This window comes from Rhinatrema bivittatum, chromosome 8, assembly GCF_901001135.1.
Source record: "Rhinatrema bivittatum chromosome 8, aRhiBiv1.1, whole genome shotgun sequence".
Classification (NCBI taxonomy): Eukaryota; Metazoa; Chordata; class Amphibia; order Gymnophiona; family Rhinatrematidae; genus Rhinatrema; species Rhinatrema bivittatum.
Window position 1 is genome coordinate 263,417,527 of NC_042622.1, and position 19,990 is coordinate 263,437,516.

Sequence of the window (19,990 nt, forward strand, 5' to 3'; positions counted from 1 at the left end):
GGGATCATGGCATGCTGGGCATGCTCAGTGTGCCAGTCAAAAGTTCTAGAAACTTTGACAGAAAAGTTTTCCATGATGGGGCTCCGTCCAGTGACGTCACCCACGTGTGAGGACTACATCCTGCTGTCCTGGGAGAATGCCTGTTACAGGTAAGCAACTCTGCTTTATGGGCTCTCTTTTCCTCACTTTCCTCTCCTTTTCATTAACTTGCTGAATTGAGCTGGACAGCTCTCTGGAGGGGGTGACCTGCCACGCATGTAGAGCGGCTCCCACGCAGCCGAATCGCCACAGTCTGTGTTCAGCCTGCACTTCGGGTGGGGAGGGACCCTCGAATCTCCCTACACCTGCCAAACGAGATCAGTCCTCGTGGGAGTCTGGACTGATCTGTGGGACAACAGGAACGAAAATTAACAGGCAAGAACCAAATTCTCCTGTATGGTGGCCACTGGACTGAGATGTAAGGCTCCCCAGAAAACAGCTATGAGATTGTGTCTTACTGTCTCCAGACCACCTCTGCTCACAGGTAAATTTTGAAAGGAGTTGTAACAATTTCCATAAGCCATTTAAGCGTACTTAACGTGGGTAAATCCAATGGCATATAGTGTAGCAATTTTCAAAAGCCACAACACAGGTTTACACATGTAAAACCCAGCTTTAAGTGTGCAAACGCTTTTGAAAATCAAGCCCATAATCTTTACAGAAACATGATTCTGTGGGGAACCTTTCCTGCTCTTTGGTATGCATTCTCCTGAGCTATCCTGTCAACTCTTTGACATCACAACTTGAAGCTATTGTAAATGGACTGTGACTCAGCTGCTGTAAAGGGATTTTAACCAGCAAGCTGAGTAGACATGACTAAGGACGGTGCCACTGCTCTCCTGTTTACAGCAAGGGAGTTGTAGAAAAGAATTGTATTACTTCCTGCTTTCCATGGAGTTTTGTTGTAAGCTATTTATTGTGGTTTACAGTTTTATTTCTGTGTATATTTCTCTCTGGTTTACATCCATACATTTTCAAAAACCATCAGTAGAGGCTAAGCAGGCCCAATCAGAGACAGACCCCGAAACAGAGCTTGTGCACGCTCACTGACAGCTAGAAGCCAGGAACTGCCAGAAGCCTGGTTCCATGTACCTTGGAAGATTACTGAAGAGGCTGAATCAGGAGGAGAAAAATTGCCCAGGACTAAAAATTTTTAAAAGACTCCCCTCCCCTTCCCCCCTGTCATCCTGTAGTCCACATGGAAAGATCAGAGCAGGGCGCAGAAAAATTTCTTCTCCCTAAAGGGGTTCTCGGAAGTCGGCACAGGAGTAATGAGCGGGTCATCGCAGGCGTGAGCGTCGCAATAGGTCATCAAGTCTGCCGCTGCCTTGGAAACCTGAAATGTACAGTAAAGATCCACTGTTCAAATTCGGGACCTTGGGTGCCATCTCCAAGAACCTATAGCAACTCGGAGGGAGCTCATAGCCTCTGCAGTCCCATCCGTTACCAGCAGGAGGCGCTGGCAGGGGGTGAGCTCACAACCTGCCAGCAGGAGAAATGACGGAGAGAGCAGGGCCAAATGGCACTCCCCCCCTCCTCCATCCATACCTCCCTTTTCCCTCCAGGCGTTCTCACCCTCTTCCCATCTAAGCATTCTCTTCCTCCTCCAGATACCCCCCTGGATTTCTTCCCTCCAGGCACTCTTTCCCTAACTCCGTCCCCACCTTCCACCCCTCCAAACATTCTCTCCTTCCTTATTGTCCACCAGATCAGTCCAGACAGATGGGTTTTTCTCTCCTACTCGCAGATTGAAACGGAGAACAAAAGCTTCACTATACTCTTCATACTTGGGTTCCTGTTTTTGGTCTGTGGTACTGCTACACAGGCATAATGGAAAAAGCTCAGCACTGCTACGGCCACGTTCATATGCAAAGCACATCCAACAGCACTGTGGATTTTCCAGAAGGCTTATCGCTCAGTAAAAGAGAAACTGGAAGTAACCTGTACAGCATGGCAGTTATTACTATGTCTCAAGCAGGGCGTCTAACCTGCAATTGGACTTTGCTGAAGAAATTGCACCCAGGGGTGTTAGGTCCTGGTTTTGGGCAATTCCAGAGTAGGGTTGAGGAGGGGTCCGTGCCCAGGTTTGGCTTGTACCCTGGAATTGAGGAAGGTTTGGTAGCAGCGGTGCTGGCTCCCTCATTCCCTGACTCCTCCCTCTCGCTGACTGGTCTCCACTTTGCAAGGGCACTCTTTGTTGTGTTTGGCTGTCCGTGGGTTTCCACTGCACTTACCTTCAGCCCCAAGCCACCATTGCAGAGCCCTGCCACTGCCGAAGGGTCCCGGTACAGACGTGTGGCAGGCCACTGCAGGTCCTAGGCACGCACAAGCCCGACTCACGCAGGTTTAAAGGGCCCATGGCAGAAAATCCCCAGGACACTCTGATAACATCACAAGCCTTGAGCCATAAAAGGCCCCGTTTCCTTGCAATCCATACCTCGGCTTAAGGTCTTGTAGAGTGAGTTGCTTATGTGTTCCCAAGCTCCTAGCCATCGTCTCTTTAGTTTACGGTCTTCTCTATCTTTAGTTCCTCCTCTGGTCTTGTGGTCTTTGTCTTGACAGCTTTGTGGTTCTGTGTGCTTTGCCTCCTGTGTGCTCCTCGACTTCCTGCCCTGCCTATCCATCCCGTCTTCTCTTGGAAGGATACCTGGTATTGACCTCAGCCTGCTTCCTGGATTCCTGCTTCCTGGATTCCTGCTTCCTGGATTCCTGATTACCAGATCTCCCATGAACACTGCCTGTCACCGACCTTAGCCTGTTACTGGACATTCCTGATCGCCGCCTGCTCTGATCTGAGCTCACCTCAGACTGCTCTCGTTTGCCATGACCTCATCTACAGATCTTCAGCGGAGGCCCCCACCTAAGACCTACCGGCACCAAAGGAGAACATGGGCTAGTATAGGTGAAACTCCAGTTGGGTCTCTGCCTCATCCTAGTCCACCAGCTGATGGTGGGAACCTGCAGGGCTCCATCCTGCAGGTTGCAGCAATTCCACTTCGGTCCAAGGGTCCTCACCCACAACATCTTCAGTAAGCAGTAGTGAGCCTTTGGGGTCTAACAGGCAGAAAGCCTCCTCCGCAGTCCAGCCCGTGATGTGGGTTTTTCAGGGTGCTAGTATTTGTTGCGGAGAGGGGGAGACACCCTGTGAGTATTTTTATTCTCTCCTGTGCAATGCTGAGAGCATGGCCGCTCCCATGGAGTGCAGGAAGCAGTATTTGGCGTATGGGGATTGTCAGATTAAACTACGCTCATCTGGTTTGCATGCGCAGTGTGTGTGGGCAGTAGAGGAGGGCTGCTCAGAAAGCCCCTCACTCGCTGCTAAGGTTAAAGACTTTATAAAGAGCACTCTGTATCCCTAATCAAGGTTCTGTCAGGGATTTTGGCAGAGCGGGAACGAGAACCATTCTGTCTAATTCTCTTGCCATTCAAGTGGGCACCAGGGAGGAAAATGCTACTCCTACACTTTTTTTCCTCTGGCGCGGGGATCTCGCGCTTAGCGAGTCAATTCAGGAAACCTCGGGGGGGGCCAGAGCTGAGGAGCCTTTTCCCCCTGAGTTTGTGCTAGTGATGCACAAGACCTTAATAATAAAAGGCAATATTTCCAACTGGTTTCTCCCAAATGGGGTTCTCTAGGGAAGTCCCTGTGGTTCTGTCCCAGCCAAAAAAAGAGAAAGGCGGAACCTGAAAATGGTAGGGGGAGGGGGTGCTCAGAGGAAGCTATGCGAGAGGATCTTCCAGGGGATGAGAGAAAAGCTGCCGGCTATGATTTCTCAAGTCTGCTAAGCTTGGGATAAAGGAGAGCAAAGTTGAGCCAGGGCAGAAAGAGGAAGATCTCCGAGGGCCTGCTGAGATATTTCCTTTTCATTTGAGTGGTGTCATAAATGAAAGAGGTGGTTCTAACAAAATAAAAATGAAAGTCACTTGTAGCGATTTAGAAGGGCTCAGAACATATAACTGTTACCAAGATTTAACACAGAAAAAGACAGTAAATATTGCTACAGCATTTTAATCCAATGCATATACAAAAAGTAAAACAACGTTAACATCAATATTGAGGGAAAAAAAATACCACCACAAGCATAGGAAAGGGTTTGCCGTCATAAACATAGATACAATTCAAGAGGGGAAAGGAGAGATTCCATAAAAAAAACAAAACTTGCTAACCTCGGTGAAACCTTAAAGTAAATCCCCTGAGAGCTGCCTTCAGAAGGCACCGACAGCGCGCTACATTAAAAATCGCTGATGCAAAAAGCGCACCAAATTCTAAGTCGCGTGAATTTGGGAGCAAGCGGTCATAAGCAGCGGTGAAATGCAGTAAGGCCAAGGCAGCAGGAAGCAGCGGCACAACAACAGTAAGAGAGGGCCAGGAAAAAAAAGCCATTTTGCCGATAGATGACTTCCTAGCAAGAGAGCTCCATTACACCTATTATTGTGATGCTGGTTCCTGCTGCCTGTTCTGAGCCCTTCTAAATCGCTACTAGTGACTTTGATTTGTATTTGTTAGGGCCGCCTCTTTCATTTGATTAATGACCGTGCACCATCCTCTTTCACTTGATTTATAACAGTATGTAAGCCAAAGCATTTCTTTTGTGTATCTCAGTACACTTACCTCCTTTGTTACTTGTCTAGCCCCCCCTTTTAATATGCTAGTTGCTGGTATGCTAAATTCTTTTTGCTGGCTATATATAATACATGCTGTTCTCTCATTAGGTAAGGGCCTCCTTGTATAATATGCCTTTTAGCTAAGGACTGTCGACTGAGCCACATCTGCGTCCATATTTAACGTTCTTCTCCTATATTTTCAGATCTGGTCCCTCCCGATGCAGTTAATGAAACTCGGTCAATGTTCGGGGACTGTGAACACTATTAATTGAAATGTTTCTATTAAGCCAATAAAGCAAACATCTTACACGGAAAATGGAACTACATCTCAAAAGGATTTTTCAGGTGTTGGCCTCGGCACTCCAGGTGGCGATATGTAGCAGTTTCATGGCTAGGGTGTGTTTGTGCTAGATACAGCAGATTCTGGTGGCAGACTCTGAGGATGCTGTTTCAGAGAAAGAAGCAAATTGCCTGGAGGCTGGCCTAGCCTTTATTGTGGATGCCTTTTATGATTTGCTGTATATGTTGGCCAGGAATATGGTGTCTGTTGCGTTGGCTAGGAGTCTCCTCCGGCTATGCATCTGGGCTTTGAGCGATAGTCAGAGTCTCAGCTTGGTAATCTCTCCTTTTGAGGGAAATGGAGATGTTGGTCAAACATCTAGGAGAGTCTAAGACTCATAAGTTACCAGAGGATAAGCATAAGACGACTGGGAAGACCTTCCCCACTAGACAGAAGTTTTGGGAAGCCAGGCATTATGGACCTAGGAAAAAATCCTCAATGCCATTATTTGGTCAAATCTCAGTCCTTTCGGGGAAGCTGATGAAATACTCAGAAGAGTGTGGGTCCCAGTTCAGGAGGACTTAAAGGTTTTCAATGAAGTTCAGTCAATCCACTCTTCAGTTGTGTGCATAGGGGGGCAGTTGTCCCACTTTTAGGAAACATGGACCAGGATAACAATGGATCAATGGGTCTTTTCAATTGTAAGAGATGGCTATGCCTTAGAATTTGCCACCCAGTAGTTGAGGCATTCATGGTCTCTCCATGTGCTTCATGGCTAAAAAAAAGGAAGCAGTGAGTTCCACATAGATTGTCTTCTCCTTTTGGATGCCATCGTCCCAGTTCTGGAGGAAGAAAGAAGTCTGGGACGGTATTCCATTTACTTTGTGATGCCCCAAAAGGAGAGCACATTTCAGCCTATTTTGGATCTAAAGAAAGTGAATGCATCCTTGCAGGCACCCCACTTTTGTATAGAAACTTTCCAGTCCCTAATTACGGCAGTCAGAAATGGAGAATTTCTGGTGTCACTGGATCTTTTGGAGGCTTATTGGCATGTTCTTAGTCAAAGAGATCAAGCAAAAATTCTTCAGGTTTGCAGAGCTAGGGGGGGCATTTCCAGTTTCAAGTTCTCCCTTTTGAGCTGGTGACAGCTTCTCACGCGTTTTCCAAGGTGATGATAGTCGTGGTGGTGCCTCTGTATAGGGAAGGAATCCTCATGCTTCCATATTTGGACAATTGGCTAATTCAAGCAAAGTCAAATGAAGATTGTCATCGTTCAGTTCACAGGATGATTCTCCTCTTGCAGTATTTAGGCTGGATGGTCAATTTTGCCAAGAGCAAACTGGATCCTTCACAGAACTTGGAATACCTGGATGCTCGTTTTGAGTATAAGCAAAGTGTTTCTTACAATGGAATGGAGATTGAAATTTCAAGGATAGATTCTTCAATTGCTGTATATGAGGTTTCCCATGGTCTGGGATTATCTTATGGCATCTACACTAGACCTGGTTCTTTGGGCATCTGCTTATATGAGACTGTTACAAAAAAACTTTTCTCGCAATGGAGTCCTCAATCGCAGAATTTTGAGATCAAATTGCCTCTGCAGAGAAAGGCCAGGGTGAGTCCTGGTGGCTCTTGCAGGCCAATTTGTCCAAAGGAGTGGAATTGGAAATCCCAGAATGGGTAACAATGACTATGGATTCCAGTCTGAGCAGCTTTGGGACCATTTGCCAGGGGCAGTTGGCACAAGGTCAGTGGATGGTGTTGGAGACTTCCTTGTCCATCAGTCATTTAGAGACAAAGGCAATCAGGAGAGCTTTGCTGTTCTTTCAACCTCTGGTCAAAGATAATGCTATAATAGTGATATTGGACAATGCAATGGTAGTAGCATATATAAACAGACAGGGAGAAATCAGGAGCCTAGCATTTCTTTGGATGTGGGAATGTTTATTCAAGGGGCAGAACGGCATTTAAAGGTGCTTTTGGCATCTCATGTCACCCAGGGGAGGGAGAATGTGCAAGCGGATTTTTGGAGCAGGATTAGATTAGACCCCCTTGGAATGGCTGCTGGCAGAGAAGGCTTTCTCTTTCATCGAGTCTGGGTGGGGATGTTCTTGGTTGAACTTGATGGCGATGAGACTGAATGCCAGGGTGCCGAGGTTTTTCAGTTGAAGACAGGCGTCAGGGTCAGAAAACCTGGATGCCCTGTCTCAGCCATAGCCTCAGGAGATTGTGTGTTTCCTCCTTGGCTTCTAATAGGAAGGGGCAATAAGGCAACTAGAAAGGCATCAAGGATGGGTGACTCTGGTGGCTTTGGATTGGCCCAGGCATCCATGGTTTGACAATCTGAGAAATCTCAAGGTAGACAGTTGCGGCGCAATCATGTTCCCGGTCTTATACAACAGGGTCTGATTTGCTTGGAACTGGTGGATCGCTTTGTCTCGTGAGAGGAGAAGGTTGAGAATTAAGGGCTGTTCAGAGGAAGTCATTCCAACTTTGCTGCAAGACTTCCTTGGGTACGTGTCTGAAAGGTATTGGAGTCCTGGTGTCAGGAATTGGGGGTTCCCCCACTTCAGGCTTCAATGTCTGTTATCCTCTCATTTTTACAGGCAGGTTTGCAAAAGAATTTGGCCTTGAACTCTGTGTTGTCCTGTTAGAAGGGGAAGTGCACGGTTCTTCTCTAACTTTGTATCCGGATGTGGTTAGATTTTGAAAAGGGTTGCAGTATTTGCATCTTCCTGTTAAGCATTTGGTCCTGCTGTGGAATCTCAGTTTAGTCTTGAAAGCCATGTGCAAGCCTGTATTTGAGCCAGTTAGGAGGGCATCTTTGAAGGCTGCTACTCTAAAAGCAGTGTTTTCGGTAGCTATCTGTTCAGCAAGATGGATTTTTGAGTTTGCAAGCATTGCAATCCTTTCCTTTGTTTTTCAGAGGATGGGAGAAGAGACGGCTGAGGGGAGATATGATAGAGGTTTTTAAAATCAAAATTAAGTTAACTTAGAAAAATAGCTATTACTAGCAACAGTAGCATGGAATAGACTTAGTTTTTGGGTACTTGCCAGGTTCTTATGGCCTGGATTGGCCACTGTTGGAAACAGGATGCTGGGCTTGATGGACCGTTGGTCTGACCCAGTATGGCATGTTCTTATGTTCCACCATGTCTCTGAGATGCCAATTAAGTCTGTGTCATCATTCACTGCTATACATTCTAATTCTCCCATCTTACTTCTTAGACTTCTGGCATTAGCATACAAACATTTCAAAGTTTGTTTTTTGTGTGTATTTTTATTCTGCTTTTTAATTGATAGGGATAAGTTAGAATTTTTTAGCTCAGGTGAGTTTTTAGTTACAGGCACTTGGACTACTTTTCTAATTATTGGAACCTCACTGTCGGGATGCCCTAATTCTAATGCATCGTTGGTATCCTTTGAAGATACCTCTCTCCGAGCCATGCGCTGCTGAGCGACTGTCGGCTTTCCCCTTTATTCTAGTTTAAAAGCTGCTCTATCTCCTTTTTAAAGGTTAGCGTCAGCAGTCTGGTTCCACCCCTTATGGCTCCATTGCAATATCCTCTGGTTTTGAACACCTGGGGCCACAGGTTCAGTCCCTGTTGCCCTTGACATCTATGTCCTTGGCGTATGTGCGAGCTTGGAGAGTCTTTGAAGGCTGGTGCACTGACGGGAAGTTATTGGCCGAGGGATTGTAGTGTTGGATATCCTACAGTTCTTGCAGGATGATTTGGGAAAACTGTTTGGCTCTCAAGCCATTAAAAGTGCAAGTAACAGTTGATGGCATTGGTTAGACTTTTTTCTTCCTATCCAGATGTCTCCCACTTCCTCAAAGAGTGAAGCACATCAGATCTCTGATTAGGGACCCAGTTCCATCTTAGAATTGGAACTTAGTCCTCGGTTATCTGGTGCAATCTCATTTTGAGCCTGTGAACTATTTTGGTTAGCTTGTTACAGGCTGAGGTCTGGGAGTCTATAAGAGCTGACCTCAGCAATCCTGCTGGTCTCTGTCTCCGTCTGCTGGTCAGTGAGCATAACCTGCACATCTGGACTGGTCTGGCTGGATTCAAGGAAAGGAAGTTATCAGGTAAGTGTCAATTTCTCCTTTCTCCCTTCAGCCATAACCCCCCTGTAGGTATTAGACCCGCTTCTTACTTTCCTCCTTCCAAGTATTCTCTCTTGGACATTGATCTTTTACTTTCTTCTGATTACTCTGCCCCTCTGTTCACTGATAGATTTCACCCTCTCTTTCTCCCCCTCCAGTTCTTACTGCCCGAGCTTTTCACCTCCCTAATTCTACCAATGCCCCTTCTCAGCCCTCCAAATTCCCCTGACCATTCTCCAGATATCCAACTCCGTTGTCCTTGCCACATAACTGCTGCCTCCTTTCTGACTCCCTCACTCCTCACCATCCTCAAGCTGTCTCCAACCATCCCCCTTCAAGCTCTTCTATACCCACCTCTTTACCCTTTTCTACTCGCCATTTCTCTGCATCTTCTATTGTTTTGCCTTCTCCTCACCTCTTCCCATCCTACCTCTCTATCTCTTATCCTATTATCCTTCCCATTTCTCACAGTCTCCCTATTTTTATCTCCCTCCTACCTACCAGTATTCTATCTCCCAGTCTCACCCCTTCCTAGTTCTTCTCTTTCTCTCTCACCACCTTCCCTCTATCTTTCACTGCCTCTCTAGTGCCCTATTTCCATTTTTTGTAGTCACCCCATCCCCAGTCTTCAGCTACTTTCTTCTACCTCTCATCCCTTCACCAATTCAAGCTCCTTCCCTGTTACTCACCATCTCCCCAGGCTCCAGTCCTTCTCTTCTGCTATGTCGTCCTCCCTCTCCCTCTTCATTTTCCCATCCCAATATCCTCTCCAGCTCTCTCTCTCTCTGTCCCCCTTTTCTCTCCAGATTTGTCTGCCCAACCCCTATCTGCTGTACCCTCTCAGTATCCCCTCCATCCAAATGTGGTCCTCTCTCCCACTCTCTTCCACCAGTCACAGTTTTCTCTCACCCTCCCTCCCCATCCTAGTTCTATGCCTCTAACCTGGATCCTCTCCTCCACTTCATGCCCCCGTCTTGAATCCTCCCTCTCTCTTGTTGTCACCCACCCCATTTACAGTCTCCCTGTCTCCCACCACCATCCCCATATAGGACTCCCTCTGCCTGCACCCACCACTTCATATATGTAGGTCTCCTGCTCAAGGTGCTCTCACTCTCCCAATGGCCCCTCCATGGCTGTATCTCCCGCTCTTCTTTTGGCCCCCTGTGGCTGGCAGGAGTGACACTTGGTAGCGCATTACATCTGCTGCACAGGGCCAGTCTCATGAGCTGCAAATTCCATAATCTCAAGGCTCATAATTAGAGGCTGGCCCAGCATTGTAAAGGAAGCTGACACAAGTGCTGCTCCTCCTCCTGCCAGCCAGGTATGGCAGGTGGGCTATGGAGGCAGATCTGGCCCACCAGCCTTCTGGGAGGCTCAGCATCCTCACCTCATCTTATACTGGCTGCTTATGATCCCCACTACTGCCCGGCCTCTGGCTGACCAGTCTGATGCTGTCGGGTCCCAAGGTGCCCCTCATTTCATGGTGCCCCGGGCAATCATCCAGTTCGCCCTGCCCAAAGGCCAGCCCTGGGGGAGAGCTCGCAATTTCTGCAGTCCCAACCTCTTCCAGGAGAATGCACTGTAGGGAATGGTAGGAGAGCACTGGCTGTGGGTGGGAAACGTTCACAGCTCCTACAGTCACAGCCTCTCCTAGCAGGAGACTCTGCAATGGGGCAGGAGCAATGACTGTTGGTTCACAGCTCCTGCAGTTCCAGCCTCTGTCAGCAGGAGGTGCAATAGGAAATGATGCAAGAGCACTGGCTGCAGATAGGAGGAACTCACAGCTCCTGCAGTCCCATTCTCTTCCAGCAGGAGGAGCTGTAGGGAATGGTGCAGGAGTGTATGCCATGGGGGGGAGCTCACGGCTCCTGCATCCCCAGCCTCTCAGCAAGAGGTGCCAGCTGAAGGAGGGAGTAGGCGAAGCTTACAGCTCCTGCAATCACCGAGTGTGTATTTTGTAGCAGGACAAATATCCTGGGTGCTGTCTTTACCTTTATCCGGCACATGCTTGCTTCAATCTTCAGTTGCTCCACCAACTTGCGTGCCTGTCCAATACTCATTGTGCTGTTCACAGGTGTTTCGCCTTTCATCCTAGCCATGAGCAATCAGAAAAGACTTGTAAACACAGAATGCATCAAAATACATAAAGCTACACCTCAGCATTCACACAGTCATACATATATGTGCACACAGAGGAGAAAAGAAACTGACCACCATGTTTTCAGATTCTGTAATTGATATGGTCCTGCCTTCTGTGATTCCAGAATATATTAATGCTATTGTTCTGTCCTGCCATTGGGATTCCAGAATATGTTAATGCTATTGCCCTGCCCCTCCTCCCCACTGTGATTCCAGAATCCATCACTGCTAATGTCCTGCTCCACCCACTTCAATTCCAGAATCCATCATTGCTAATGTCCTGCTCCACCCACTTCAATTCCAGAATCCATCATTGCTAATGTCCTGCTCCACCCACTTCAATTCCAGAATCCATCACTGCTAATGTCCTGCTCCACCCACTTCAGTTCCAGAATCCATTACTGCTAATGTCCTGCTCCACCCACTTCAATTCTAGAATCCATCATTGCTAATGTCCTGCTCCACCCACTTCAATTCCAGAATCCATCACTGCTAATGTCCTGCTCCACCCACTTCAATTCCAGAATCCATCACTGCTAATGTCCTGCTCCATCCACTTCAATTCCAGAATCCATCACTGCTAATGTCCTGCTCCACCCACTTCAATTCCAGAATCCATCACTGCTAATGTCCTGCTCCACCCACTTCAATTCCAGAATCCATCACTGCCCTGGCCAAGTTAACCCTTGGCCAGGGCTGTTCCCCGGACACTGTATCTGCTGCTTTTGAACAGACCTTCCCCCAGGTAAGGCTAGCTAATGTAAGCTTTTCCTCTGGTTATCCCTAAGAAGATGGACTTCTGTCTGTCTCCTTCAATGTCCAAGCAGACTGAAGAGGAGTTAATTCCCTCCTGCTATGCACTATGTCTGTTGCCAATAGCTGTTAACCACTCCCCTTTCTTTGTAGTTTTCTCTTTTGATTAGACAAACAGCACTTTAAAACAGCAATAGCATATAACTAGAAAAATATAACTAGAAATATACAGATAATATTAGCACTACCCAAAAACAGTAAATTTCTATAATAAGGATGAAATAAAGTGAAATAAAGTTTAAATTCCTTAGCTTTGCCCAAGGAGAGGGACTTCTGTCTCCTTCTATGTCCAAGCTGTCTCCTTCTATGCTGCTAATGTCCTGCTCCACCCACTTCAATTCCAGAATCCATCACTGCTAATGTCCTGCTCCACCCACTTCAATTCCAGAATACATTACTGCTGCTAATGTCCTGCTCCACCCACTTCAATTCCAGAATCCATCACTGCTAATGTCCTGCTCCACCCACTTCAATTCCAGAATCCATCACTGCTAATGTCCTGCTCCACCCAGTTCAATTCCAGAATCCATCACTGCCAATGTCCTGCTCCACCCACTTCAATTCCAGAATCCATCACTGCTAATGTCCTGCTCCACCCACTTCAATTCCAGAATCCATTACTGCTGCTAATGTCCTGCTCCACCCACTTCAATTCCAGAATCATCACTGCTAATGTCCTGCTCCACCCACTTCAGTTCCAGAATCCATCACTGCTAATGTCCTGCTCCACCCACTTCAATTCCAGAATCCATCACTGCTAATGTCCTGCTCCACCCACTTCAATTCCAGAATACATTACTGCTGCTAATGTCCTGCTCCACCCACTTCAATTCCAGAATCCATCACTGCTAATGTCCTGCTCCACCCACTTCAATTCCAGAATCCATCACTGCTAATGTCCTGCTCCACCCACTTCAATTCCAGAATCCATCACTGCTAATGTCCTGCTCCACCCACTTCAATTCCAGAATCCATCACTGCTAATGTCCTGCTCCACCCACTTCAATTCCAGAATCCATTACTGCTGCTAATGTCCTGCTCCACCCACTTCAATTCCAGAATCCATCACTGCTAATGTCCTGCTCCACCCACTTCAATTCCAGAATCCATCACTGCTAATGTCCTGCTCCATCCACTTCAATTCCAGAATCCATCACTGCTAATGTCCTGCTCCACCCACTTCAATTCCAGAATCCATTACTGCTGCTAATGTCCTGCTCCACCCACTTCAATTCCAGAATCCATTACTGCTAATGTCCTGCTCCACCCACTTCAATTCCAGAATCCAACACTGCTAATGTCCTGTTCCACCCACTTCAATTCCAGAATCCATCACTGCTAATGTCCTGCTCCACCCACTTCAGTTCCAGAATCCATCATTGCTAATGTCCTGCTCCACCCACTTCAATTCCAGAATCCATCACTGCTAATGTCCTGCTCCACCCACTTCAATTCCAGAATCCATTACTGCTGCTAATGTCCTGTTCCACCCACTTCAATTCCAGAATCCATCACTGCTAATGTCCTGCTCCACCCACTTCAATTCCAGAATCCATTACTGCTGCTAATGTCCTGCTCCACCCACTTCAATTCCAGAATCCATCACTGCTAATGTCCTGCTCCACCCACTTCAGTTCCAGAATCCATCACTGCTAATGTCCTGCTCCACCCACTTCAGTTCCAGAATCCATCACTGCTAATGTCCTGCTCCACCCACTTCAGTTCCAGAATCCATCACTGCTAATGTCCTGCTCCACCCACGTCAATTCCAGAATCCATCACTGCTAATGTCCTGCTCCACCCACTTCAATTCCAGAATCCATTACTGCTAATGTCCTGCTCCACCAACTTCAGTTCCAGAATCCATTACTGCTAATGTCCTGCTCCACCCACTTCAATTCCAGAATCCATTACTGCAAATGTCCTGCTCCACCAACTTCAGTTCCAGAATCCATTACTGCTAATGTCCTGCTCCACCCACTTCAATTCCAGAATCCATCACTGCTAATGTCCTGCTCCACCCACTTCAGTTCCAGAATCCATCACTGCTAATGTCCTGCTCCACCCACTTCAGTTCCAGAATCCATCACTGCTAATGTCCTGCTCCACCCACTTCAATTCCAGAGTCCATCACTGCTAATGTCCTGCTCCACCCACTTCAGTTCCAGAATCCATCACTGCTAATGTCCTGCTCCACCCATGTCAATTCCAGAATCCATCACTGCTCATGTCCTGCCCTCCCATGCTGCTGTTAATAAAAAGTGCCACCTCCATTCTGTACTCCCATCTCTCCAGCTTGCTGCTATTATTATTTATTTGATTTATTTATTTATTTATTTATTTTATATACCAACATTCAATCGAGATATCACATCAGTTTCCAGATAACTAAAAGAATAGGGTGGTAACAGCCCTATTTTACATTATAACATGGTAATAAATATAACAATTATAACAGAAATAACAGCAATAACAGAAATACATGGAACAATAGATTATAGTATATAACATATGTACATAAATGACTTGTTGAAAAAGATAATTTATGGTTGAGGATAGAAGGGAGGGTTGAGAGGAGGGAGGAGGGGGGAGGGGAGGGATAGGTGGGAGGAAGGTAGTGTCAGGGAGAATGAGGGTGGGGCGAGATGCTTGTGGGGGGGTGTGGTGTGTTGTTTATATTCCACCGTTGCTGGCCCTTCAAAGCATATTATATTCAGGTACTGTAGGTATTTCCTTATCCCCAAAGGGCTTGCAATCTCATTTACAAAGCATTTTTCCCCACAGAGTGGGAGAAAACCTTTAGTAAATAGGCCCCTACATTTGTAGCTGAGACAGTGAAGGGTAAAGTGACTTGCCCAATGTCACGAGGAGCAGCAGCAGGATTTGAAGCTTGGCTTTCCTGGTTTGCAGCCCACTGCTCTGACAGCTAGGCTACTCCTCCATTCTGTATGGGCACCACCCACCCTCTAAGTCATCCCGTACACTCGTACCCCCTTTCTCCTCTCTCCTATATCCCCTCTGGCACGCCAGAATCCATCGGCCCAGGAATAACATTCTCACGCAGCATCCCCAACAAAGGAGATGCCAAAAACTGAGGCTTTAGCTGAGAAGAGTAAGAGGAGTCAGGTTGCAGGAATCAATCCCTGCCTGTTGTTTGTCTGGCAATTCTACCCCGAGCTGTGTGCCTTGCTCCCCATAATGGGGGACACACAAGAATTCACTATCAGAGCTTCATTGGTTAGTGACCGCATTGAACAATATATTCACAAACCCCTACAGTTCTGTGGCGGCAGCAGCAGCAGAGACATTGCTGGTTTGTAGAATTGTGCAAATGGCCCACCCTCTCATGGCTGCCCCCCAGGCAGACCGCTTGTGCTGTCTTTCTGTACCCGGTGCCTCGTGGACTGCTTCCTGTCCGAACACCCTCACAGTCCAAAAATGTAACAGCACTGTGGAGAACCACTGAAAGCCTGGAGCTAAAGGACCACCGAGCACCAGATCCTTGAGCCTTAGAAATGCAGACATCTCCCACCCTCACCCCAAACAATGACCCTGTCATCCCAAAGGTTATGGGGCCTATCCTCAACACCTAAAAGGGTGCATAGCTGATATGGTCCCTTCCACTGAGTAATTCCAATGACTCGATCCAGTCTGAGAGAGAGGACTCCATAAAAACGAAGACGTTATCGTTCAGGTTATGGGGAGAGAAGGAAGAGGGCTCCTTTCTGGCCCCATATGAACCCTCTGGGGGAAAGGAGCCAGTGGTTTGGGTCTGGCAGTTTCCTCCTGCTCCTTTTGGGCCTGTAGCTCAGTCGGGTCCAGGGCTGGGATCTGGCACCATAAGCCTTCATTCACAACCACCCAGGGTCCCCTCCCCCTTACAACCTCTTATCACTTCTTTTAGCCCAGGCATTGCAGACGCAGTCCTTGGCTGAAGCCCTGTAGCAGGCCTTCGGAAACCCCTTGATCATGGGCACCGAATCCAGCCACTAGGTGTCACTATTGTGCATTGACTGGGACTCCCAGCAAAGGCTGGTGCCTCCCCTGACCCGGGAATTGAATCTGGATTGATTTATTGTTGAATTTATAATCCACTATCACATTTTAAAAATATAAACCTGGTCTTCCGTTTGTCAATGTGCAGTACTGCCATTGAGCTACTGGCTGAGTTGCAATATGTAAGGTGTTAAATGGAAATCAACTACCCTCAAAAGACTGAGGGGACTGGGGGACAGAGAATTATTGTGAGGCACTGACCTTTGAAGATTTTGCTTTGGGAAAACGATGAATCTGTCCTTGGAGCCAAGCTCTTGTCTCTTCCTTCTGTTGTCTTCCTCGATCTCACAATCTCCTTACCCAGGTACGGCAGAAAATCCTTCTCCCCCCGGCAGGAACAAGTAATACCCCAAGACCCTCAAAAGGCGGAGAGAAATGGTCACTGCCCTCTTTTCTAATGAATGAAATCCTGCTGCTGGGGTGAGGAGCCACCTGAGTCCTCGCTGTAGGATGGGAGCTGACTGAAAGGACCAGCGCCTTCAGGATGCAAGAAGCCCCCTTACTGTCAGGTTGTACCAACTCGGCAGGTAGGGACCACAGCAGCAGCCCTTCCCCATGAGAAGGGAATTCCTGCAGCTCCTCGGCAGCTCCCGGCTAGCAAACTGCAGCCACAGAGGGAGAGGGGATTTCTTAGAGCTGAAATGCCAGCAAAGGGACAAGGAGATGGGTTGGTTTTTTTCCTGCTTTTGTCTTCCACATCTCCCTTCCTCCCCCTCAGCTAGCTTTGGTACATCTCCCTGCAGCTGCAGTGTGGAGACAAGGCAAGGCTGGGCTAGCGAGCAGCACCCTCCACATTTATTACATTCATTAGCCGCTTGCCACAGAAAGGGCTAAGCGGGGTACATTTCAAAAGGTTGTACATAGCAAAACAGAAAACAATATAAATCGAAACCCATGTTATAGCTTGTGGTGAGTCCTGAGCTGAGCTATGTGCCTTCAAAATAGTAATGTTCAACCTGCTGTAGTTAATAGTAAAGCCTTCCACATCCCTTCCCCTCCCCCAAGCCCCCCCCCCCCCCCCCCCCCAAAAAAAATTGATGCTTTCCTCTGAGCAGAGCTAATAAGGCTCGTTTTGGAAATCTGACGTCAGTGCACACTCGGTCCCTGCTGGCTGGGTGGGCTTGCAGAATGGGGTTTGACAGCTTAACAGAGAAATAATCTTTGTACTGTGCGGTGAAATCGGAGCGGACAGGAAGGGCCATCGTTGGCAGAATGCAGGGGAAAAAAATGGTTTTCCTCTGTAATGGGTCACGGTGGGGAATCCTATGGCAGTGGAAGGGAAGCGAATGAGGGCAGGACAGAATGACAGTGATAACTGCAGATGGTGATTACACGGGACCCGACTCGTGAGAAACCCATAACCGCCTGGATACAATGCAAAACTCTCACTCTAATTCATAAATCCCTCTATAATTATGACATGCAATGGTTCAAGGAAGACATCTTCTTCCACGTACCTGGCAGACCCTCCAGAAAACAACATGCAGCTACTCTACACACCCCACCCCACAAAATGATACAGCTAAAGTCCACCGTGAGCCGGGCCCTTTCCATTGCTGGCCCTTCACTCTGGAACAACATGCCTCATACCTTGCTTTAAGAAATTTAAACAAAACCTCAAAACATGGCTCTTTAAGCAAGCCTTCACCTAATTCACACTTGCTCCCTCCCTATTCACCGCCCTCCTCTTCCCGTTGCGCCGTTTCCCTCTCTCTCTCTCTCCCTTCCCATTCTGTATTTACCGTCATCATACTTAAACTCAATGCCAATGACCCGGAGTCAAGATTTATGCATTTGATTTTAACGTACCGTTTTTATATATGCCATTTGTATATAGCTGTACATAATTTTGGTATACTTTAATCTTCCTTTTAGTACAATGACTCTCTCTTCTGTCTACTCTAGATGACATAGTTTGTTCCATGTAGCGTTCCTCTCCTTCTCCTTCCTGTTTTTGCTAATCTCGTTTTTCACGCATTTATATGTAAAGCCTGTTGCTGAATTTACTGTTCTACTGTAAACTGATTAGATGTTCCAAACGATGATCGGTATATAAAAACCACTAATAAAATAAATAATAACAAATACATCCAGTGTCGTAAGGCTATGGCGATGTGAATGTTTTTAGAGATCCTGTGCATTAATGATGTGGGGCTTAACAGCCATGATAAAGACATGAAAGACGCTGATGGGGGGGAAAAAAAAGACCACTTTGGATTTAATGACTTGGCTTTCCAAAGCTGAGTTGAAAGGAAGTTACAATAGGTAATTCCCTTCACCAGAGGGTTTACAATCTAAGGGCCCTATTTACTGAGCATTTTTCCCATCGACCCATGAGGGAAGATCACTTTTAGTAAGCAGGCCCCTAACGTTTGTAGCTGAGGGAATAGAGGGTGAAGTGACAAGGAGTATCAGCGGGATTTGAAGCCTGGCGGCCCAGCCTGCTGCTCTAACCATTGGCCCAGCCAGTCTCTCTAGTTGTGCTTTGCCTACTGTGCCGTCACAGGTCTTGCTTGATCTATGGGCTCCTTCCTCTTTTTCCCACCAAGGTCTCTTTAAGGGCGATTTTTCAAAGGATTAGGGTGGCTCACTCTCAGGCTGATAACCTGCGATTTCCACGCGCATTTTGGACGCGCTAGCTTTACCCCTTATTCAGTAAGGGGTAATAGCGCGTCCAAAACATAAAACAATATAAATCAAAACAGAATGTTAGGCATCATTATGGGAGGAATGGAGAATGAAATAGAGAATGTCATAATGCTCCTGTATTGCTCCATGCTGAGGTCGCGCTAAGACGGTAATTTTGATACCGGCGTATCAAAATTACATCAAAGGATGCATCAAAGGATGCATCCATTTTATAACTTACGCGTATGTATGCGCACTTGGTATAAAACAGGCTGTAGGCGCGTGCATGTGCGTGCAATTTTCTCTGGATGCCTGCACGTGCTCGCAAATGCTGAATCTACAGCACAAGTGGCGGGATTTCAGTAGACATGCGCATTGATACAATTATCAATCAAACCAATTCGTTTCCAGTTCGCCCTGTTAAGGGATCGGACTTCCTAACTCCCCCTATTCATTAGCCTCCCTTTTTACCCTGCTAGCCCCGACCCTTAAAACCCCACTCACCTCTTTATTTTATTTTTTGTGTTTTCTGACTTACCCGCCATCCACAGCATTCTGTTTGCTTTTTTTGACTTTTGCTGCACACTGGACCGAGCATTTCAAAGTATTGCCAGCTACGACCCCCAGATCCTTTTCCAAGGTGGTAACTACGAATATGGAACCTAACATTGTACAACCACAACGTGGGTTCTTTTTTTCCCCATTTGCATCATTTTGCTCGTCCACATTAAATGTGAGCTGCCGTTTAAGTGTCAGGTTTTCCACACTCTAACAGGCCGATACTGTAACGTGTACTCGGCTTAGCGCACTGTTTTACCCGCAGTTGGACGCACGTTTTTGACGCGCGTCCACCACCCCTTATACAATAAGGGGTTTAGCGTATCCAAAACGCGCATCCAACACCCCCCTCCCAACACTAATAGCCTCATCACATGTTGCCAAGAGCAGGCGTTAATTTCTGAGCAGCCCCAAAAATACTGCTTTTCTGTACACCTTCCGACTTAATATCCTAGCGAGATTAAGTTGCAGGAAACAAAAATGTTTAAATGTGCCGGCTGGTCAGGTTAGGAAAACAGACGCTCAATTTTACCAGCCTCTGTTTTCCTAACCCATGGCTGCCAGCGGGGTCAGAAAACCGACTCTCGTAAAATTGAGCGTCTGTTTTCTGAACCTCTCCTAGGCCAAGGAGGCGCTAGGGGCGCGTAATCGTCCCTAGCGCCTTCTTTTAGCGCGACCCCCTCATTTAAATATAGGATCGCGCGCCCAGGAGAGGTGGCTGGGCGCGCGTTGGGAGAGTGGGCGCTCAACACTGAGCGCCCGTTGTC

General features: G+C 47.2%; 1 protein-coding gene across 3 annotated transcripts in view; it reads right to left on the minus strand.

Moving 5' to 3' along the window:
* Positions 1-948: 948 nt before the first annotated feature.
* GNG3 (G protein subunit gamma 3) overlaps positions 949-19,990 on the minus strand; it is a 32,299-nt gene continuing 13,257 nt past the window's right edge. For 2 of the 3 annotated variants that reach the window (XM_029614853.1, XM_029614854.1), the window contains exons 2-3: positions 11,021-11,120; positions 949-1,375 (exon numbers count right to left, since the gene is read on the minus strand). In XM_029614853.1, the coding sequence (XP_029470713.1) occupies positions 1,247-1,375; positions 11,021-11,120 (229 nt within the window). In that variant the 3' untranslated portion in view covers positions 949-1,246. Of the gene's footprint in view, positions 1,376-11,020; positions 11,121-16,238; positions 16,468-19,990 lie in introns of those variants that run through there. The other variant, XM_029614855.1, reaches the window with a different exon arrangement.